Here is a 25,747-nt window from a genome sequence, read left to right on the forward strand (position 1 = left end):
ATAAATGCAAATGAACAAACAACCATAATCAGAAGTGTACATATTCCCAAGCACGTGTAAATAGGAACGCAATTTCTGTGTACTCAAAAATTTACATTTACAATCATCACTTGGAATTTCCTAAGGGGCAAACACTTTTTCTTGAATGACGAAAAATAATCATGTCCATCTGTCTTCATTTTGTATACAGATAACAAAAAACAAAAAAAGCAAAAAAAAACATGAACAAAATAACATTCATGAAAACAACAACATCATTAAAAAAACATAATTAACTTCATAGAGAAAAAGGAGAAAAACAATGTCCCATTTCAACGTAAGTCAACTAAGACACAGCGTCTCTATAATGGTGTCAATCTCAGTTAGATGGGAGCTCTGCAGAGCTGAGACATGGATAGAATGACTGATGTGTCCCATGGATCTCAGTAAAATAGAATAGAACATAGAACGTACAATATAATAGATTCTAACAGAATAGAATCAAACAGAATGTAATGCAATAGTTGTAAAAGACCAGACAAGAGGAGATCATAGACTAGAAAAGAAGGGAAGATAAGAGAAAAGAGGAGAAGAGAAGAGAAGGGAACAGAGCAAGAGAAGAGAAGAGAAGAGAAGAGAAGAGAAGAGAAGAGAAGAGAAGAGAAGAGAAGAGAAGAGAAGAGAAGAGAAGAGAAGAGAAGAGAAGAGCAAACACAGTACAGCTAAGATCAAATCCACCAACTAAAGAGTGGATTTGGAAATCTGCTGGTCCTGGTCAGATAAGATCAGATAAATTATACGGACGGTCCATATGACTGAACCCAACGAATGAAAGCAAAGATTTAGCAAAGAGGTGCTTCTGCAATAAAGACAGGTTAAGAATATAAGCAACTAGAGGTTCGAGCCCTCACACCGCCGATCCGACCAATATGTCTGAGTCATAGTGTTGGGGGTTTTGTCAGAGTACCTACCCATTGTACCCATCTGTCTGTGTGCCTTTTGTGCCCATATATGGCAATGGCAGTTGTGCTGGAGAATGATGTATCCGTAACTCTGGAGATAGACAACGTGGTCCGCCGGCCTGCCCGTCCACCAGCCGGTCCTCCCTTAAAGGGATAGTTCACCCCAAAAAATATCTATCAATAGTCACCCCATGGAGATTTGAATATTTTTTTTGTTTTTGTTGCATTCCTAAGCCAATAATTTGATGTGTCTCCTACTGGAACTGTCTCCTACTGGAACTACTGCTGTCCATCAAATTATTGGCTTAGGATTGCAACAAAATCAAACAAATATCCATGAATTCAAGTCTCCATGAGGTGACTAATTGATAAAAAAAAAGTAATTTTGAAGGTGAACTATCCCTTTAAGCCAATAACACAGCTGTCCTGAACATTTCAACCTATATGAAAATCTATTTTGTAACTTAGGATATAAAAACTGTGTGATAAACAGATGTTAGTTGGCTAGCTAGCCTACAGAAATGTTTTTTATCCATTATTATTTTCATAAAAATGTTTTAGATACATTAAGATTAGCCAATAATTTGTACACCTTTTTATCCCAATTTATGTTTATGCCAATCCTACTCCCCCAGTTCAACACCCCCCGCTGACAGGTGCTGCCCCAACCAGTAGGAGTATAGTGCAGAGACAAAGGTAACCTCCCTGCCCGGCTTCCTTATCCCGAACACGGACCAATTGTATTTGTCTAGACCAGGGGTTTTCAAAGTTTTTCAGGCTAAGGACCCCCTAACTGAGAGAGAGATGAAGCAGGGACCCCCTCTATATTGTATGAAATTGTGTTGCAGATTAAACTTTTTATTTTATTTGCTCTTTGCCAAAAATAGCTGATCTACAAGCTCACAACGCCTCGCGGCACGAGGCGTTGTGAGCTTGTAGATTGGCTATTTTTGGCCAATATTCCCCTCAGAAAAGGAATTCTAAGGTTCAAGTGGTTTATGTAAAAAAAAAAAAATCCTATCTCACAAAGATTTGGCGGACTCCCTATAGTAGCTCTGACGACTGTTGAAGACCCCTGATCTAGACACTCAGCCAAACCAGATGGATTCGAACCCCTAGATTCCGTGTGGTGGATAGGCGTTTTACCCCTGTGCCACCTTGAGTGCTTTTTTATGCATCATTAACAACTCTAGTTCTTTTTAATTTGCATTGGGCCTACCACTTCTTGGTGGTTTAAAACCATATATAGAACATTAGATGTGACATGGGATACCGGTTCCGCTATCTTACCAGGGTATTGTTCACAACTGCTGACTAGGCAGCAATATCATTTGTACGTGTGCACTGCAGCAGCTATGGGTCAAATACAACTACAGAAAGTTAGTAAACTATGTAACATTGCATTTAAGGAAGAATGCATCAGCCACATTCTTACGATTTTGATGATAGTGTTATTGTTAATGTTATTGTTTTAACTCCTCCTCAGCCTACACACAGAACAATAATGGTTCTTAAATGGTTCTTTAAAAGTCTATATAGTTCCACAAAGAACCATCAACTACTAAAGAACCATTTGATCTACTGAATGGTTCTTCATGTTCCTTGTCTAGTTCTAGAGAACCTTTTTTTGTTAAAATTCTTTGAGGAACCTTTGCACTCTTAAACCATGTCTTAATAGGCAGACATTAATTGAAAATAGCAGATCTACAAGCTCGTAGATCTGCTATTTCCGACAAGCACATTTCAGCCGGTTGATGAAGTTTATACGGTTTAAGGGGTTTGGGTTCTCTATAGAACCATCCTACTATAATTCTAGTAACCTCTGTCTGTTTGTCTCTCTGTAGTGGTAGGTGAAGACACCCGGTTCTCCTCACTGGCTGGACCAATTGCTCTGATTTTGCTCACAGCCATTGACCATTACCATCTGAACTTAACTGTGAAGCCCGTTTTTCAATTTCATCAAATCTCAGCTTCTTATTAGCGTTTTTGTGTCAAACACTGTCGCCATGGTTACGGGGCTGCCCAGCTATGGGACGAACTGCCTCCCGGGTTGCCAGATCATGTGTGCATATCCCCCCACATATGCGCTGCGCCGACCGGGTATGGTCTAGTTCAAATAAATTGTCTAAAAGGTTATTCCATGGCATCACTCAGAAGAACCAGTTTTGGTTCCAGTTGGCACCCTTTTCTCTGTGTATCTGAGAATCCTGCAATCACATTCTCAACATGTTAACTTCTTACATTGTGCCTTACACTTTTCAGTAAAGCAAATTAAATGAATTACATTATGTCTTCTCATGATTTGTTCTCTTGGAGCGATTATAATAACATATGGTCCATTTAAATCTTTGATTGCAGACCTATCCACAAGTGTCTGCAACTGCTTTTGCTTTTTTGTATCACACAATAGGGGAACATTTCTGTTTTTGTTTTGTTTTATCATTGATATGAATATTGATGTGAAAATGAAAATGAGTTTGTACTGTTATGTATCTCGACACTGAAAATGAGGGCAACCTCAATATCCTTCAAGAATAAATAAAGGTTTGAAATGAAAGGAAATTACATAATCAACATTCATGATTTTCTTTCTTCATTCTAGATAGGCAAGTTCAGAACACTTGCGTAGGCAAGTTCAGAACACTTGGGTAAGAAGGCTGCCACTATGGTACCTTTTCAAACAGGCTTTCACATAGCTCCTTTGTGATTATAGCTCAGTGTGTTGAGATGTCTCCCTTATTCTGAGTTTGTTTTCTTTGACTCTTTTTGGTTGATTTGCTATATCGCTATGCTTGTGAAGCACTTTGTGACTATCAATGTCTGTGAAAGGTGCTCTACAAATACATTTACTTACTTCTGGAAATGGGATTCTAAATGACATGTCACATTTATGGTTTCACCTCTATGGTTTAAACAGCTGGCCAGATGTTCACAAGGGTTTTCACAAGTCTCCTAGCAATAATAGACTGTTTAAGCCATCTATAATGACCGCAGTGGCCTAGTGGCACAACCTCGCTATTACTCTGCTCACAAAGACATTGTACAGTGATGGCCAATGCCCCTATAGGCTGGATCCTCTTGGTAAGACATTGTACAAAACATTATTATTATTTCTCAAATGTTTTTAAATTAAACTGGATGTTGCAATAAAAAGATCCAGGTATTAGACTTAAGATTCTTTGTTCTATCTGAAGGCAAACCTTTCCAGCAATGCAGGAGCAATAGTTACATTAAATGGTACTCGAACCTCTAGTTGTTTATATTCTGAACCTATCTATAGTGCAGAAGCACCTCTTTTCTAAATCTTTACTTTCATTCGTTGGTCAGGTCCAATGGTAAAATGGTACATTTGTAATGTAGCATTTGTATTATTTAGACCCCCACTTGCATTGTAGACCAAATAACATGGCTGTGGTTGAAAAGTATTGGAGTTGCTAAAGTAATTAATTTCTCATCATGTCATCCCCCCCCTCTCTCTCTGTGTCACACACACACACACACACACACACACACACACACACACACACACACACACACACACACACACACACACACACACACACACACACACACACACACACACACACACACACACACACACAATCTGACAGAGTGCACGGCATCTATGAAATTACACTCAAACTAATGAGGAACATTTTGTCCAAATGTTTCATCATTTCGGTCTTGGAAGTCAGCCGAGTTCTAAAGATTTCTTGCCTGAAAAAGGTACTATGCTGTGTAATGATTACAATTCCTGCCAGGTCTATGTGAGTCTATGCTTGCAAATTGAATGTTTTTAGGTGTCCCCATGTCACAAAGCTATTTGTGTGGCACGTAACTGACATTTAGCATTGCTGCAAAGTAACGTTGTTTTTCCCCCTTGGTTCCTTATTGCCATCACCGAACATAATAAGCACTGAAAATAAAAATGCTCTAAAAGGATCTTCCTGTGACAAAATAACACCTAAAGTGATTACGGTTAACCTTTGAGGTAAAGAAAACAACGCAGCAGAAAAGATAATCATCGTTTGTCTTCTCACAGTGCAGAGACAAAAGGACAAGATTGTAACTATGATAAATATCCTAGAGTTGCACAAAAATGACCCTCTCTCTCTCTCTCTCTCTCTGATTAGAAAATAAATGAAACAATCTGTTTGTTTCCCCTCTTTAGACTAATTCAAAAAACCTCTCAGGGCAATAGTAACAACAAATACAAGTACAGGGATTAACACAAAAGAGAAGAGAAAACTTCCAAAAAGTTCAAATGACAAAAACAAACTGTGTGCGACACTGCTGTACGACAAAGTATAAATCAGGCTTTTTACACACACACACACACACACACACACACACACACACACACACACACACACACACATACACACACACACATACACACACACACCCCCCCCCCCCCCCCCCCCCCCCCCCCCCACACACACACACACACACACACACACACACACACACACACACACACACACACACACACACACACACACACACACACACACACCTCGACAAGAGATAACCAGAGGAGGACATATTGGGGATATGTGATAAATCGGTGTCTTCCTGGACTGAAAGAGATTTGAGATGCGGGACAGGGTCCTCTCTCTCCCCTAGTCCCCTCCATTATAGACCCCGTCTGGCAGATCATTTATCACTGGCTCCACTACTAATTGGCCTATCAGTGTCACGCATAGTCTGACTGCCCAATGGACCCTCACATCAAGCTGTACCATTGAAACTTACTCACAGAAGCGCTCACACACACACACACACACACACACACACACACACACACACACACACACACACACACACACACACACACACACACACGCAATTACGCATGTATGCATGCACACGCACACACACGCTTATAGGCACGTATTGATGCGTGTCTGTCCCCTTCAGCCTTGTCACTGAAGGCTAGAAGAGCTGCTGAAATAGACACTAATAAGTATATCAATTATGTGTTTGCCATGATTGCTTTCCATTAGGCCTATCCATGACTAAGGATTTCTATAGTCGAATCTGATTGGCCAATAGTTGCCTATAGTCGACTAATGCAACACCCCAAAAAAATGTTTTAATTTTTTTTTCTCCTTTATTTGTTTTGCATGAGACTTAGATTGGCAGTTGAATCAGTCTGATTCGACTGCCAATCTCTCAGTCAAATCATGCAAAAAAAAATGTTATGCAATAGAGGAACATTCCATTTGGGCTGTAGGGGTGCTTAATGTCTGATTTAACAAATACTTGCTTGGTTTCTCCCAATAAATCATGATGTATATCCTATTTTTGGCAAACTATTAGTTAATTAATATAACAAACTAGGCCAATCTCTTAGTCGAATAATTAAAAATAATATATATATATATATATATATATATATATATATATATATATATATATATATATATATATATATATATATATATATATATATATATATATATATATAATTTTTTTGTATCCATAATTCGACTCAGACACCCCTCGACTGATTAGTCGACTATTCAAATAATCGAGGTCAGGCCTACTTGCCATGATTCTCTACTGGACTTCATTCACAACTTAACCACTTATACCCTGTGCTTCATTACTTTGTGCGCTCCCTGTGTCACTCTACATCAAATCCCTTTGCCGAAAATAGGCGATCTACAAGCTCACAACGTGTGGCGTTGCGACCTGTTGTGAGCTTGCTCTTTTTGTTTGCCTATTGTGACATGTCCAGAGTGGTTCCCCTACAGACTGAATTTTGTACTTGTTCTGTACAGTAACGTAACAAGCTAAATAATGTGGTTGTAGCTGACAGGGTGGTGTGGTGCTGAGGCAGAATATATACAGTATACAATACTGTACGTAGGACACCTGAGGCACAGTATACTATTATAGCTAAGGATGTGACCAGTGCTGGTTCTAGCTTGTATGGTGCCTCAGGCTAACCACGTAAACCTGACAGCCTAAACACTTTTGTTATACAATACATGACCTTATAAACAATTTCTAAAACATTCAGAATAGGGACCACGGGCTACAAACTCCTTCATTAATCCTAAGGCATAATCAGCATAATATAGACGTCAATTTAGCCTACAGCAATGGAAATTCTCCTTGCTGAGCTAAGAACTTACTCAATCCAATCACAGACAACCTTTATGATGTCACCTCAATGAAAGCAAACCAAATCAATGTGCTATTTGGGTTGTAATCAACATCACCTAGCTCCACCCTCATCACCGTCTTGTACTTCTGAGTAGGAGACCTCCGCAGGCACCCTCCGCAGGCACCCACTCCAACAAGGCGAAATGAGTCAAATGAGCGATAGAAAACCAATCGCCCAAATGTTACAATTTAGAATTTCCGAAAATGAAATTTTGTGTTATCTCCTCTGGGATGGCGCTCTAAGCGGCTGCCTATATCGTCTGAAATGTCAGCCCTGGATGTGACTTTCACACGATGTTGTGGACTTAGGTCATTGAGGAATGTCGCTGCCAACGATGATAGGAGCTGGGCATGTGAGGTGGTATACTGCAGTGGTTCTCAAACTTTTCAGGCCATGACCCCCCAAAATAATCATATTTGAACTATAGGCACACCCCCACTCTGACAAGCACTTGGAATTGTAGGAGTTGAGGCATTACATTTAGTTTGACTTGGTTCCACATATAAATATTGAGAAAATAGCCGATCTAAAACGCCTCGCAACGAGAGGTGTTGTGAGCTTGTAGATCGATTTTTGATCAATTTTTGACCAATTCTTATAGTATTGTTTGTTGATGACTATTGACATTTTTTGAGGTAATACAATGTCCATGGTGCTGAAACGGACAGCTCCCTATGTTAGCTATAGTGACTCTGCCCATGGTTCTGAACGGACAGATCCCTATTATGTTAGATGTAGTGACTCTGTCCATGTGGCTGCTGAACTGAGCACAGCCAGCCAGCCGGCCCCCAGGTTGAGAACCACTGGTATACTGTGCCCGGACCCCCCACACTGCATACATGAAAGCTATGCCTATGACCCTTATGGGTTCATTTTTACACTCTGAGTTAACCACGTACATACTTTGTTAACCAGGGTGCCGCAGGGCCTTATACTTTGTCTCATCCTTATTTCCCTCTACACCAAATCTCTTTGCTGAAAATAGTTGATCTACCAGCTCACAACACTTGTAGATCAACACAATATCTGCTATTTTCTCCAAATGAGATGGAAAGAAAGAGTTGGGTGCTTTCTGTCTGCCTTCATGTAACCTCATTACTGTCTACACAGTTCAGGGGAATTCTTTCATCATTTTTTGAAGTACAATACCCTACTTTCCTATTTAGCTATTTTCACAAACCTATTGTAATCTCTGTGCGTGCAGTACAGCTATTGCATTGACTGCTACTTTGTAAAAGAAAAAGGGGGGGGGGGAGGAACTAAAGGTATGATATGAATGTTTATCCACTTGTAACTCAGAGTGTAAAAACGTAGCCAAATGGACCCCAGGTCCATTTGGTTACGTTTGCACACTCAAGAGTTAAATTAACCGTCAGGGTCTTGCTGTGAAGGTAGCAGGTGCATTCCCTCGCCAAATGCTGTTTTCTAGCTGGGTGCTCAGCTTAAGTATTCTAAATGACAAGCTCAATATTCCACAAGAAGAGAAGTGGCACTCCAATTTAAAAGGAATGAAGAAGGGACGTTACCTCCTTTTCACCAATTACTGTTTCAGCATCTATGTCTTCATCATGGGAGCTTACTCTGATGAAGGCCCAAAACATAAATCAATAAAAAATTAGGTAGTGTGTCTTATTCATTATTTTCTTTACACTGTAAACTAGTGTGTAAACATCAACACACACACACACACACACACACACACACACACACACACACACACACACACACACACACACACACACACACACACACACACACACACACACACACACAAGTGCAGTGTTAAACAGCTGGTATGTTGTGAGGCCCATTAACACTGTGTGTGAGTAATGAGTTATCACCTTGGTGCTTTAAGATCATTGACTTTGACTGGGGGGATCTATAATGACTTTAACACTCCCACTGGCTGTTAAGGAAAATGAGCATGGGTGGGTGGGAGGTGTGTGTGTGTGTGTGTGTGTGTGTGTGTGTGTGTGTGTGTGTGTGTGTGTGTGTGTGTGTGTGTGTGTGTGTGTGTGTGTGTGTGTGTGTGTGTGTGTGTGTGTGTGTGTGTGTGTGTGTGTGTGTGTGTGTGTGTGTGTGTGTGTGTGTGTGTGTGTGTGTGTGCGTGCGTGCGCGTGCGTGTGTGTGTGTGTGTTGTGCCCCAGCCTCCTGGCCCTCTGCAATGGCCATTTCTGTGCAGACTCTATGTTGCCATGGCAACCCTACGGAAGCAGCCTTGACAGTGGAATGATCATGTTATTGGTTGCAGTAGTGGAAAAAGTACTCAAATCTTTTACTTAAGTAAAAGTAGCAAATACCGCAATGTAGAAATACTCTTGAGTAAAGTACAAATGTAATGCCATCACAATATATAGTCCTAATCCGCAGATCCACAAGCTATACCTTGTAGATATAGGCTATATTTGGAATAGCCGAAGAACAAAATAGCGCTTTGTAATAATAATAAAAATCTGTATACTTAAATAATTGTAGTAGTAAAAAGTACTATATTTGTCTATCTATTTGATGTAGTGAGAGTGAGAGTAGAATATATATATATATATATATATATATTTTTTTTTTAAATATATATTATATATAAAAAAATTGAAATACTAAATTAATGTAAAAGTATCTCAACATTTTTCAAGTACAGTACTTGAGTAAATGTACATGTACTTTCCACACTTTTTTGTTCACTCTAAATAAATAAATATAAAGGAGTGAAACGAAACATCTGAGATTCAGAAGTAAAAAGCAGAACACTTCTGAAAACACAGATGGAGAGATAGAGTCCACAAAATGAGAGGGGGGTCCAAATCCAATCAACCAAAAAATACATACTGTGTGTACGGATATACAGCATCGAAAGCATGCTCTCCTTTATGCATTTACGTGCACACGCACACACGCACGCACGCACACACACACACACACACACACGCAATTAAGTATGCATGCATCACATGCACGCACACACACACACGCTTACAGCCACGTATTGATGCGTCTGTCCCCTTCAGCCTTGTCACTGAAGGCTAGAAGAGCTGCACGCACGCACGCACGCACGCACGCACACACACACACACACACACACACACACACACACACACACACACACACACACACACACACACACACACACACACACACACACACACACACACACACACACACACACACACACACACCTCCAGTGAAGTAGCTTACGTTATTCCACACAACTTGTCAGGCCAAGTCTAGCCTCTCCAACTGTACACAGTCAAATCCTCCTGTTCATTTACCCATTTGTAACTCTGAGCATGTACAAATGTAACCAAATGGACCCTTACGGGTAGATTTGGTTACATTTTTAAACAATCAGAGTTAAATTAACACTGAGGATGTTGCTGGTTATAGAGCAGTAGTTCCTCTGTCCCTAAATGAAGTGATGGTCACCTGCTTGCAATGAAGATTTCAGGCTGTTCAAGGTAACTATGAGATTTTAGTAAACTAAGATAGTAGGTTAGTTTAACTCACTAGCTGCACAGTACAGACATATAATGTTGAATCTATGGTGTGATTCTTTTTGTACAACCATAAGCCAATCCAGACACACAAAGAAAAAAACACTTAGTCATTCACTTCAGGGTAGTGTTTGTAACAGTTTTCTCTCATTAGGCTTTCGCTATCGACCAATAAGCATGGTTGCGTCTGATGTCCAGGGAAATGCATCCTGGCTCCAGCATCTGCTCTGCTGCTAAATGACAGACTTCAGACTCTGTTTCCACAGCCATCTCCTTTCCTCACTGTCACATACACAAATGTACTTCAGAGAGAGAGAGAGAGAGAGAGAGAGAGAGAGAGAGAGAGAGAGAGAGAGAGAGAGAGAGAGAGAGAGAGAGAGAGAGAGAGAGAGAGAGAGAGAGAGAGAGAGAGAGAGAGTGTGTGTGTGTGTGTGTGTGTGTGTGTGTGTGTGTGTGTGTGTGTGTGTGTGTGTGTGTGTGTGTGTTGCGTGTGTGTAGAGTTAAGTTGTAGGGAGAATTGAACTAGTCAAAGAACGCTAGACAGCGACGAAATGAGAAGTGAGTGGGAACGAAAGAACAAAAAACCCGGAACATGTTCCACATGGATGGATGTCTGACAACATAATAACAAAATGGAGGATGGGAGGAGAGAGGTGAGGAGGAGTAGAGAGGAGTGGTGGAGAACAGGGAGAGGAAATGGGGAGAGAAGGAGAAGAGGGTAGAGGAATAGAGATGGGTCCAGAGGCGAGGCATCTGACATGAAGGTGTGTGTGTTACTGTATGTGTGCGCATGCGTGCGTGTGCGCGTGTGTGTGCTTGCGTGTGCGTGTGTGTGCGCACGCACGTGTGTGTGTGTGTGTGTGTGTGTGTGTGTGTGTGTGTGTGTGTGTGTGTGTGTGTGTGTGTGTGTGTGTGTGTGTGTGTGTGTATGTGTGTGTGTGTGAGACGAGACAGAAAGGTGTTTCGCTAAAATGAGTTCCAGCAGCATTGGCTGTCAGCTCTTTAAATGAGAACAACAGCACTCTAACAGCTTAGTTACTGGCTGCACACAGAGCGGGTTTTCAGGCAGCCTCATCACTGCCTCACCTGCTGTTATACACTCACTGGCAAAGATGATGGGATACAATGTTCATAGCACAGTGTGACCAAGCCATTCTAGGAAATATATGAAGGTGAATAAACTTTGTCCCAATTAATACATGATTTGGAGGGCGGTTTGCGAATATTACAATTCGTCACCATCTTGAAACCAAGGATACGGTTCAACCATGGGCAGCCTGTAGACTATATCACCATCACACATTTACTTAGCCTTTGTTCATGTCATTACTTAAAAAGCACAAACCTTATATACGTATATTGCCACATGCTCAATATTATAGCCAATGTGTACAGTTGAGATTCTGATAAAGGCACTGTGGCACCTTATAAAAGGCACACTCCCACTATGGCTGCATGGGCGTGCCCAGCATTATCCACGACCAAGTTGGGTAAAGTACAGTATGTTATTTTATTCATGATGCAATGTAAAGTGCGGCAAGCTTTTTTTCACACAAATGAGCTCTTCACTAAAGTAACTCCGTCTGAGAACTGGAAGGCTCCCGGTCAAGTTCAAGTACTGTACTTAAGTAATGTTTTTAAGGTATTTTTTACTTTACTGAAGTATTTCCAATTTTCAGTACTTTGACTTCTACTCCACTACACCTCAGAAGCAAATATTGTACTTTTACTCCACTACAATTATTTGAAAACTTTAGTTACTAGTTACTTTGCAGATATACATTTTTATATTATAAAACAAACATTAACCACTTTAGCCCCATTAGGCTATAGGCTATTTGAAATAGCCGATCTACAAGCTCACAATGCGTCGCATCGCGACGCGTTGTGAGCTTGTAGATCTGCTATTTTCAAAAACTTTTGTACTTTTACTTTTGGTACTTTAAGTATATTTTGATGCCAATACTTTTACAGACTTTTACTCAAGTAACATTTTGAAAACTTACTTACTTGTAACAGAGTATTTCTACATTGTGGTATTGCTACTTTTACTTAAGTAAAATATCTGAGTACTTCTTCCACCACTGACCTTGCTCTCCCTTAGTACCGGTAGAGAAAAAGTCCTAGCGACGCCACTGAGGAGATCATTCAACAAGGGTCTTTGGTATCGTGAGTAAAGTTTGCCAAACGTAATTAAGCTAATTAGTGATCTCAGGGTTCAATGTCATCCACTTTGTCAACAAAGTTTTCAATTAAGTGTCATTAAGCCACAGTGTGTGGGTGTAGTGGAACAGATTATCAAGCTAAACTATGATAAACAACAATGAGAAGTCAAACGGTCATTAACGTTCATTAACACATAAGAGAGAGAGAGAGAGAGAGAGAGAGAGAGAGAGAGAGAGAGACCCACGTTTCTATTATTAAGTGACATTAATAGAGATTTAATTATTTTGCCAGGGGTGTTTGACAGTGATGAATGGACAAAGGAGTGGCAGCTTAGCGAGAGAGAGCGAGAGCGAGAGAGAGAGAGAGAGAGAGAGAGAGAGAGAGAGAGAGAGAGAGAGAGAGAGAGAGAGAGAGATGAGCAAGTAGATTGACACGTGGTGTTAAAGGACCATAGTAGTGGTATTGCATGTTTAGTACATTGACAATGAGCCAACCAGTAGTAGTAGTTGTTCTTATTTTCAAACAATTTCAGATTTAGGTAAATAAAATGTGTTAAATGTTGATTTATAATCTTCAAGTGCTTCATAAACCTAAAAGTCAGAACTGAAATTGGCGTGTATATATATACAAATAATGTATAAATATCAAGTCAGATTTAGTCCTCCATTATTTCACATGGGATACTCTCCATTGTACGCTTGTGAGGTCCTTCTTTCATACGACCATGCAGTAACATTACAAGATGAACCTCTTGCTCTTTCTGTCACGTCAAGTCGAAATAAAATAAAATGAAAGCGTTACTTCTTAAAATGAAAAAGCTGTGCCTGAAAGTGAGGATTTGTAACGCATCTGTCTAAAAGTAGCATGTGCCAGCTGCAATGCATTCTCACACCCATGTTTGGTATTTATTTTCTCACTTAAACAGACAAAATCCACACTAAACTCTACATTTCCTGTGATGTGATCAATTACTTTTATAACTTATCCACTGGAGAACAGTGTTGGAAAAGTTACTAAAACATAGTAATATATTAATTATTACATATTACTTGTTTAAAAAGTAATATAGTTACTTTACTTATTACTCCCTGCCAAAAGTAATTAGTTACTTTACTAGTTTTAGTTACTTTAGTTACTTTCCAACACTGCTGGAGAATCAAGGCAATAATCATTTCCCACTAAATCTTTGATACAATTCTATTTTGCTGATATGAGGCATTCATCCAACAGCAGTGAACAGTGATTTTAGCATTGCATTATTTGTTTGGTCCTATGACAACAATTTTACACACATAAACAAGTATGTCAAGAGAGGGATACGAGTGGGGACCATGGGATATGCAGTCCCTCTTAAGTCTGTTTAGTGTGAGTCAATTCACCATAAACGGGATTGATTATCACAGGGATTTAAAGCAATCTGTAAGTTTTATGTCCTCTCTCGACAGAGAGAGGTAATTGCAACTGTAACACGGTATTTGAACCCAGGTCTCCCGTGTGGGGAATGAATCATCTGCCGCTCATGTAAGAGGGAATCCGCCCTTGGCCAGGGGAGATATTGGGCTTGTGAGCTTCAGGCAGTGCCAGTCTCTACATTTGAGTGACAACAAGATGGAAAAGCGACATGGCAACAGAAACCAGCTCTGTTGTGACTTTGTAGAAGATTGCAAGCTATTGATAGCGTGATGTAATAGGCTTAATATCTGGTAGGCCTATAATTGCCTTTTCACAGTGATAAATCATACATTTATATAAACTGCTGCTTTGTAGGATATACGCTGACAGCGTGGTGTCAGGCAGGTACAGTAGGCCTATACTGTCTGTTAGACTATTATGGTGTTCTCTGGTTAACGGCAATAGCCTACAGTTTATTATAACAGACTAGCCTAAAAAATGTACGTTTTGAAATTCAAGGGTCGATCGTTTCCCTGAATCCACTGAACGTAAATATTAATAGATTTCAAATGGTTGAGCAACCACACCCAGCCTATAGCCTATATTTGAATGAAATGCACTGTCAGGGTTTGATTGGGACACTACTGTATATTTGTGCCCGTAATGTATGGATTCTTGCAGCCTACTGGACATATACTGTAAGCTGTGCGTAACTGATTCCTCTGTGAGCCATGACAGATGCACCTGCAGGTGCACTGCACCGTGAGCATACAATAACACTAGTCCACATGGATTACACGCTCAAACAACGAAACCTCATGCAGGCACATGTAACATAATTAAATTCACACACTGTAACCTAGTTTCAACCATGAGTATTCCAACAACGTAAAACAAACAACATACTGTACCAGTGTGCGTAATGCGCTCCAGTGAAATAAATATAGGCCTGTATGCAGCCATGATTGTAGACAATACTATAGTATGTTTCCAATGTTTATCTTTTATGCCTGTATTTGGAAATTACAGCTATATGGTAAACCAACTCCAGAGTATATTTTGTCGTTTTTAACCACATAACATGTCGTTATAACAACACAATAATAAAAACATAATAATTGCCGCTTCGGAGCGGCATATAAGCGGCAATGACAGCGGCATGCCCCCTATTCCACCAGCATGCCGCCTATTCCACCGCGGCCTATGTTGGCGACAGAGGTCGCAAGCCGCATGCCGCTTTTCGATCTCGCTCCTTCTGCTAAATTTCTCAACGGAAGAGTAGAGAGACCACCTCCACCCACTGCCAGATGCGCTACTTTTAACATACTCTACCATACAGATTTGTTTAAAATAAAGTTTTATTCATTCAAATAATTTCCGGATTGCAGCTTTAGCCTTTGATGTTATAGGATGTACTCTCTATTCTCTAGGTCAGACAAATTTGGAAGATTTACAATTGCTCTGCAGCGGCCAAAATGATGACATTTAGTGGGTAAAATGTCATTCGAACATGGGCATTTAAAAGTTTATTCAAACAATCACAGTAGTTTATCTCTGCCATAAGCAATGTCAGGAAAAAAAACTCCACCACGCTGTTCATGAAAGGTTCACTACAAGGTCTACTATACACAAACTTTCAGAAGTCAGCACTTTATTTTACCCAGTGCTGCACAGTCAAATCTGCAGTGTTAATTTATCCATTATTTTACCTGTTGCTGCACAGTAATACATTACTTCGTTAATGTATCAATTTGTATCATAGAGTGTACGAATGTAACCAAATGCACCCGTATGGGTCAATTTGGTTACACTTGTACACCCTCTTAGATTAACACTGAGGATTTTACTGTATGCCAATTGTATTGCTATATTTTAAGTGCTGTTGATATAAAAGCCCAGCCCATCACAAGCAGGGTCTAATATGGTTTACCTTGTGTTTTATTGGGGACCTGAAGCACTTTCATATCACTGACAAACAGCTTGGAGTGGAGGAGCACTTTCATAATACCAACACACCACTCATGTGGCTGGACTTCAATTCATTACCTGGGATAAGATGGGAAATAAAAGCATGAAAGACTTGATGTTATAGAGGGTACAATGAAGAACAGATACTGTGCCTGGGTAAATGGATGCATGGATAGATGGATGATAAAAGTAAGGAGGAAGATGGAGGGAAGAGACGGCACTAAAGACATTAGGAGAGAGAGAACTAAATGAATCTCTATGGCTGTCTCACACACTAAATCACACACTTATTCTTGCACAAGAAAACACAAACACATGCACGCACGCCCTGGGTGTCTAGTTTATGGTGTGTGTTTCAACATATGGCCATGAACAAAGTAATACATTTAGGAAGATGCACTGGCTGAATGCAAGAGTGAGCAAATGATTCTTATACTGTCATATTTTTCATACAGGCCCTGAAGCATAGACATAGCCATTAACAAAGCTATATATCAATATACATAACAACACCGAACATTTTGAAAGCACCTCTGTAATAAGAACTGCTTACCAATTTTGGTCACAAAGTCACACCAACAGCTACATTTTTAGGTAGCTAGTGTGTCACTGCCAAGGGAGAAAAGCTGGCATGTTTTAACCTCATGAATAAGCAAACATTCGGCAAAAATGTGTGGCTATTTTCACTGAAGTGTCGAGGGAAAATAGGAGGGGGCCAAGTATAGAACCCTGGGGGACACCGGTTAATGAAGTATACAGGGTTTAAGTACGGTATTTAACAGCTAATGAAAAGTTAGGATTTTTGACGGTGACACACCTGTTCAATGTGTCCAAGCAATACCAAAACCATTCTAATAAATCCCTCTGTGTGGGTAGTTTTACACAAGACTGTTTAACCACTTAAACCCTATTTATGTACTTAGCTAACTGACCCCGTCGTGCCCCAGGGCTCTATATTAAATAATCTAGTATTTCCCTCTACACTGAAAATAGCTAATCCACCAGCTCACAACGCATCGTGAGCTTGTAGATCTGCTATTTCCCCCCCGCATATTCCCCCCAGATGCTAGGGTTCAAGTATTTAAGGAATTACTAGCTGTTTTCAGAGTGAAGTCAGTCGCTGGTTCACACTGCCTTCAGCGATCCAAGTTGAGATTCATAATGTGTGCTGTGGTGTATTTTATCAGCTGTGACAATAATTCACTGTGTCACATCTGCCATTTTGGCCCTCGAGCATATGGTACAACACACATTGCCACAGTCCCCACAGAAATATCACTTGCCATGTCCGTATTGCTGGGATACTCAAATAGACTACCCGTCAGCCATTTTGGTGCATGACAGGTGGCAACATCAAAAACATATAGTAACCATAATAATACTCTTGCCGCTGTCACCAAATAAAAATAAATGGTGTAATTCCTGACACATGACAGGAATTACACCATATCCGTGTAACGTTCTTTATTGGATTCTGCCTGTTCGTGATTACAGATGGTTATAAATGTAACCAAAGGAACTCACATTTGTACAATCTCAGAGTTAAATTAATACTGAGGGTTTTAGTCTGTGGAGATGGGACTGGAGAGACAAACAATGTATCGAAGCAGCATACAAGACGATGACAGTGAAGTGACTTTTAAGACATTTTAACACCTAAAAAAAAATTAAGAAAAGAAAAAAGACCATTAATGCATCAAAAGTAATCAACAAACTATTAAAAAAACTGGTCAAATAATATATTGACAATATACTGTAAGAAAGAGGCAAAGAAAAAATCACTATCTGAGTCAAACTAAATGTAATGCCTCAACTCAGGTCATAGCTTAGCACATGTGTATATATCTCCTGGATTAAATCTCTCAATTTTCTTGTTGTCATTCAGTATCATCATCATTACTGGATCTTCTAATGCAGATTACTCGCACGCACGCACGCACGCACGCACGCACGCACGCACGCACGCACGCACGCACGCACGCACGCACGCACGCACGCACGCACGCACGCACGCACGCACGCACGCACGCACGCACGCACGCACGCACACACACACACACACACACACACACACACACACACACACACACACACACACACACACACACACACACACGATAGTTTATTCTCTCACAATCTCATATGCCTTCAGCTCTCCAAAACAACTTGTCAGGAGCTGTCAGTTTAAATTAGTGGAGTAGTCTCTCGCAGTGCTGTTTTCTGACTATGTCTGCCTAATATGCAGTCTGCCTGCATCACATCACATCACATCATATCACATCATACCAAACAACAGCACACACATATGTGCATGCAACACAAATATGGAATATGGGCACATGAACAAAGACATGCATGCGCAAATACAGTTGCTTACTGCTCACACGCACGCATGAGCGCACGCACGCACGGACGCACGCACGCACGCACGCACGCACGCAAGCACGCACATCGAACATGCTACAAGCTAATGCATAAAAGTACACACATGCACCCATACAAAGACATGCGCTCAAACACACTGAAAGAGGAGCTGTGCTTGAACTCGGTTACTGTGAAATCTTGAAAACAAACTTACTTACTTGTTGAACTACTTGTAAACTGTCTATTTCTACAAAAACTCACAGCAATAACGGCCCCCTCTCTGTCTCTCTCTCCACAAAGTATTGAAATAAATATTTTTTTCCTGGAGACCTGGAGATTGTAAACATATTCTGCAAGGGTGTACACAGTCACACACAGAAGCATGGAGACATTTTCTGTGGTATTACGGCCTTGTATACTGATCTGGGTTTTTAAAAACTATTTTTAACCTTTTAAATAAGTTTAGTATAGTTTAAAAATATATATATTATTATGTGTATTATGGAGCACCCTAAACCTACGTTTTTCACAGTGCAGGTACTTGTACATCCTGAATCTTGAATCAATATTTTATGTTCTCTTTATTTGTATTTTCACTCTTGACACTTCCTCTAACCTGTCATAACAGCTGTTACTGTTATGACACCTGAATTTCCCTCCGGGGATCAATAAAGCTGATCTTATCTTATCTTTTCTTTTATCTTATCTTCAAAACTCACAGATTCCCTCTCCAATTATACCTAGCGATCACAGGCAATTTGATCTCTATTGACTGCTGCAAGGTATATTTATTCATCATCTTCTCTCTATTTGTCTCCCCCTTATTTCACCTCTTTTTGTCATCCAGAAGGTGTCCCGTCACACAGAACACTGAGGGCGTAGCCATTATTCTCCTGCTATGTCAAAACTCGTGTCAATCTGATCGTATTCCTCTGGAATACCAACACAAGAGAGTGAGAAGCTGCCTACTAGGGCTGGGCATTTGACCAAAACTATATCGAAACCGATATTTAGAACCAATAACGGATTTAAAACCGAATAATCGTATAGCAAGGTGTTTTTGATGATTGTTTTTTCCTATATAGCAACAAATCAACACAGAAATATTCTAATGCCTTCTTTTTAATAATCGACTAAATCGATTAGTCTGATTAACCAGTTAACCCTATATTATACTTTGTAGTACAATGGTGGCATACAAAAATAGCTGATCTAAAAGCTCACAATGCGTCGCGGGTCGTATATTTTCACAACAAACAAGAAATATCATTCATTAATCATAATGATACTGCCTACCATTCTATACTGAAGTGGGAGCTCTGTTGACAACCATGTTCAATATAGTCTCAGCGACTTTGAATAGACTTTAATTCTACAGCTTCAATTCTGTCATTGTCAACTAAAGCGCCACATGAATTTGGCATGTATGGAGCTGTAGCCTCTAGCAAGCTGGACCTTCTTTACAACACCACGCACCAATCAAGGAGAGGTTTCATCTGTTATCTGTCCATGGGAAACGAGATCAAAAGAAATCGTGCCCATCCAAAAACCTTCTGAAGAAAGGTGCTTTTGAAGACAGGCTAGCAGGGTAGAAGGACCACCATGAGAAGCCTACCTGACCCGCAACGTGAGCATGAGACTCAGAAAGTCATCACTTTAGCTTGTGTAGGTGCACAAGCTTGTGTAGGTTTATACATTTTTGAGCCAGTGTAATGAGTTTGCCACATTCAGTATATTGATTTAAATAGATGTTTCCATAATATAAGCCTGAAAAAATAATAAAATAAAAACATGTGTGTATACACACACACACGTATCCAGTCCAGTAGCTGTCCACTTTATTAAGGCTAATCATAGTATTTCTACTGTCAAATACATTGAGATTGAGGCGATGAGGCGGTTAATTGTCCTCACAGAGGAGGTGACATTGACAACCTGCTCTTAAGAAGAGAACCATTTTGGATATATAATTTTGATACTTTGACAGGCCTGAATGAGGATTTTAGTATTAGACCTTTTCTAAAACGATTGATAGATTGACTCATCATGGTCACCTTGCACTCTACCATAATTTTTTGATCGTTAGTTTTTCTGGTTATACGTTTTGTGGATGCCACAGTTTAATCTTTCCTCCCCTCTTTTTTTTAAAACTGGGGTATGAAAGGTTAGATTTGAAGAATGTATGTTTTTTTTTAATCTTCTATTAATATCTGGCACATCTGACAACAGTATCTATGTTGCATTACTACAGTAATGTTACCTTACATGATCTGCTAAGTGGGTTTCCAATTTTTATGTTGTTCTCTTTTATAGGCCGGAATGTGAATACTTCAATAACATTATTACGCTGCATGGCTATTTTTCGATCTAGATGGAATCTAGATGGAATCTAGATGGCGCAGAGGCGCCTGTACAGTTATATTGAACCTATGATGGCCATTGGCTTGATGTTTTACATAAATAACTTTTTTCATGCCTTGTATATGTTTAATATTGTATACTGGATGTTTGATTACATTATTTGTCTATTGTGCTAAGGTCCGGACACCGGTTGACACATCAGTTTGTTGATAATTGGAACACAAACATCAACTGTCTGTGATCATTGTGCTCATCATGAGGCACCATAATGTCACATTTAAATGAAACAAGGCAACATAAATCCGGACAGTTCATTACTAAATGCAGATTGGTTCTTTAGCATTCTTTAGTGGTTATAACATTAGAGAAGTCTAGGTCATATCCGCCATCTATTTCCCACAGGCCCACAGCAGGGACCTCTAATGTCATTTCCATATATCCTCATGGCTGTGCTTCATTGACATGAATAATACAAAATGTCAGCGTGAAAAAAACAATTATACTTCTGTGATAATTTGCTTTGTTTATAATTTCTTCGAGTAGTGTTTGTACCATGGGGAACAGTGTGGGGAAACTGCTCAGATAAAAATGAGCTGCATAAAGTACTGGCTTCCCAAGAGTGTGACAATGTCCTCGAAAAAATGGGGAGGAATTAGAAACATGTCAATTGTTTATTTTAATAACCGGCATGATTGTCAATATTCAGTGCTGTGGTGCATCACTAGTTATGGTGGAATAAATAAACATGCAACCTTACAAGAACCCATTTTTTGGCACACATATGCGTTTTTCCTTCTGACTCTCTCTCTCTCTCTTACAATTACAAATGTAGCCACACACACGCACGCACGCACGCACGCACGCACGCAGTACTTGTGCATACATTTTTTTTGCATAATATCAGACAACTTTGCATAATATCAATCCAGCAAACAGCCTTGTGAAAGACTTGAGGGAGCCTCCTCATTACTAGTCATTACTTTTTCATTACACCATTTGTGTACATATAATGCCTCATTTTAATAACTGTAGGCTATGCATGCAGGGTGTCTCATAGATAGAGGGAGGGCCCTGTAACAGATCACATTTGATCCTATATTGCATTTAGAGTATATCCTTGCTTAGAGAGACAATAGAGGCACCATGCACGGTTGATCCACACATCGTTCCACCTACCATTACTGTGGCCGAGTGGCCAAGCTGCCTAGTATACTGTATCATTTTTTGAATCTTTCCCCTACCATAGAATCAAAATGGCATGTTGAAAAACGCTTTCCAAAATAACTTTGATTCGGGATTTTCAGTGGCAGCTGCTGATATTTTGAGGGTCAAACCTGCTCCATTTTACTTGGAGGCGGAAACTGTAATTACTATAGTTTCTGCCTCTACGTAAAATTTCATCCATTTTGCTATCTGACTAAACTTTTTGTTTTTAATACAGCGTAGACTAAAAGGTGATACTGTTGGACAGGAGTTATCAAATAGACGTTGAAATTGTTTTGACATGGGGCCAAATTCACAGTGCAAACACTTTCGGCTTCAAAGTATTCCAACCTCCTGAACCTCGCACACCATCTCTCTCACACACACACACACACACACACACACACACACACACACACACACACACACACACACACACACACACACACACACACACACACACACACACACACACACACACAGACAGACAGACAGACAGACAGACAGACAGACAGACAGACAGACAGACAGACAGACAGACAGACAGACAGACAGACACACACACACACACACAGAGATAACCAAAATGACCATAAGCTCTGCCTCAAATTGTGAAACTGTGATTAGTTACTTCCTCCTGGGAGACAAAGATTTACAAACTGCTTCTGACCTAGAAGTTTGATTTTGAAAGCACTGTGCTGTGATGAAGTAGCTTTAGGAAGAGAGCATTATTCATGGCCTGTGCACAATTTATGATGAATTTTTAGACGCTGAACTACATAACTACCCAATTTCTATTGGCTGTGAAAAAGTATAAAAGCATAAGTGTTGAAACGGCGCGACTCTGCCACAAGAAAGAGAGTTTCACAGTGTGACACCTATGGGGTTGAGCTGTATAGAAGAGAGAGAGAGGGAGTGTGTGTGAGTGTGAGTGTATGTGTATGTGTATGTGTATGTGTATGTGTATGTGTGTGTGTGTGTGTGTGTGTGTGTGTGTGTGTGTGTGCGCGCGCGCGCGAGCGAGCGCAACAGAAACACTACACAGATAAAAGGCAAAAAAACAGATTGTCAGAGTCAACTAGGGGTAGGCCAGGGAGTCTTTAGAGAGGATTTTAAAATGTCTATACACTGGGCTGATCTGATATGGAGGGGTAGGCGTTAACAGACCTCATCGTTTCTTAGGTTTTTGTTTGTGCAGTATAATCCTTTCAAGAAGAGTTGGAAAGTGCCAATAATAACCTTGACTTCAACAACAGGGATTGAAGTGATCAAGGGAGTGTCAAGGCACATTCTGCATGGAGTTCATGTGGAGTTCATCCTACCTCTGGGAGAAGATGTCCCTGTAGGGGCTGCCGTGCTGCATGGCGATGCCGTACCCACGGTCCGGTGCGTTGCTGCTGACCGTGTAGAAGGAACAGTCCTCATCGTTGATGGCAACGTACTCCAGCACCGCCGCATCCCAAACGAAACCAAAGCGACCGTACTTGACCTGAAGTACGCACACGCACCCGCACACACGCACACGCACACACAGTGAAAAAAAGAGCATAACGTTTAATCAAAAGGTCAAATCTGCCATTAGGCCTTTAATGCCCTTATTATTTGTAAATGTTGCATTCATTCGTGTTCTGGTTATTGCTGGTTGTTTTCTGCAGGCACATGTTGACTGAATTACATATTATACATCTATATCTACAGTATGTATGACTAAGTTGTTGGGGAGGTGAAAGGTTGGTGGCTGCACTGTCCAAGCGTACTACGTGATACATTTCTGCAAACACCTCTGTCCATAAATGTCTACATTACAGCAATGCTGCACAAAATATAATATATATCAAATTGTCTAAATGGACCAGCTGAATTGGGTTTCATCCTACAATCTACAGTACATAAATAATTCTCAACCTTTTTGAGCGGTGTAGCCGCTCCTATAAGTGGGGTTGGGACACCTCATTAGTACACCCTTCGCTGTACTGTGATTGGCTCATAATAGACCAATTATTTGTTTACTAACATTGAGCCTGGACGCACAGGTGATTGTTTCACGCAATCAATTCCCAACCTGTTTCGGGGTGCACTGGTTTCAGCACACCCCAACCCCCTCTTGTGTGTGTTGGCTAGTGAGACGCGTCCTAACGAGACCTGATATAATGGGTTTCGTTGCGCGCATACTGGCTGCACGCAGCCAGTATGACGTCGTCTGTTAAGGGGTCTATAGCACACCCCTCTACATTAGTACACCCCTAGCTGTACTGTGATTGGCTGACTCTATTGGCTGACTCTATTCAGCACTGTGATTGGCTAGCGAGACACATGATGAAATTAATAACCTCTAAATAGGACTATGCACTTAAAAAAACACACTTTTTTTAAAAGTGAGCTTCCATCACTGTGATGACCACTGTGATGACCACACCGCTCACTTCACATTGGGTGTGATTTTTGTTGCCAGACCCAAGGGGTCGGGCTTACATGAGGCTTTGTATCTGTTTTGTCCATACATGGTATGTCACTTTGTCCCCCGGCCCCAGCCAAAAAAGTCTGTCCCCCTTTCGTCATAGAAGGGACATAGAAGGGACACACGTCATGCGAAGCCCGGCCATTCAGATTTCAACCACTAGGGGTCTGGCAGTACCAGGTCTGCTGGTTCTAGTTAGTTGATGTTTGATATTCATTAAGCCATGGACCCCTATTTGATACAACACTTTATCTTTGGGACCCCAATCTACACTATAAAATACTCAAGTGTTATTTTAACTAAGGATCCATGAATTATTTAGCTACGGAACCCCCTGGAACCCCCTCAAGAACACCTGGGTTCTCCCAGGACCCCACAAAGAGGCCGTGGCTGTCACAGTCCAGTTTCCAAACAGGAAATCTCCCTGCGTGACGTGTTCAGCATGAGTATTTGAAAGCTGATGGGCTGGAAGGATTGACATTAGTCGAGACGGCCGGTGTGCTTTATATGTACCGCCACTTTATGTGCATATGAGTCCTTGAGGTTTTCTTTATGAGCACGCAGTAAAATTCGGAGTGTTAAGTTAACCCTAAAAGTGTAAACAGAGACCACTTTCATACTCTCAGAGCTGCAGTAAATGAACACATTGCATGCAGTGCTGTGGCGTGATTATGTTCTCATGTGGACACAGTGAACCTTATGGCACAGTGGCTTTATGGTTATGGTTCAGTATCCCACTACGAGTGTAGATGTAGTTGTGTTATGGCTTGTTTGGCTTATCATTCATCTGCCTTGTATATGTCTGTATGTATGTACTGTATACTGTTTACCATGTAAGAGTGTATTATGCATATGTATTTATATGCACATGTTTTAATTTTTTTGTGTTTTCTTTTATGCGTAGGTAGTGTAGAAACTATCTCTGTGTGTGTGTGTGTGTGTGTGTGTATGTGTGTGTGTGTGTGTGTGTGTGTGTGTGTGTGTGTGTGTGTGTGTGCGTGCGTGCGTGCGTGCGTGCGTGCGTGCGTGCGTGCGTGCGTGCGCACTGTACAGTATATGTGTGTGTATTTGTATAAACAGTGTTTTTGTGCGTCTGGAAGCTCAGTCCTCTGTGAGTACAGTAGGAGTTTCATCTGAAGGATGAAAATCAAAGCCTGTTTTACAGAAGCTATGTGGCCCGCTGTCAAAGCGTCTGCTTGTTTGCGCTGACAATAAATCCATGTTCCGAAAC

At 40.6% G+C, this 25,747-nt stretch overlaps 1 protein-coding gene across 1 annotated transcript in view; it reads right to left on the reverse strand.

Moving 5' to 3' along the window:
• grid2 (glutamate receptor, ionotropic, delta 2) overlaps positions 1–25,747 on the reverse strand; it is a gene marked incomplete at both ends in the record, with an annotated part of 761,628 nt that overhangs the window by 13,496 nt on the left and 722,385 nt on the right. The window contains 1 exon segment of the mRNA XM_084053861.1: positions 23,381–23,547. Coding sequence (XP_083909987.1) covers positions 23,381–23,547 — 167 coding nt within the window.

Source organism: Gymnoscopelus microlampas (genome assembly GCF_963454915.1).
Source record: "Gymnoscopelus microlampas genome assembly, chromosome: 4".
Lineage (NCBI taxonomy): Eukaryota > Metazoa > Chordata > Actinopteri > Myctophiformes > Myctophidae > Gymnoscopelus > Gymnoscopelus microlampas.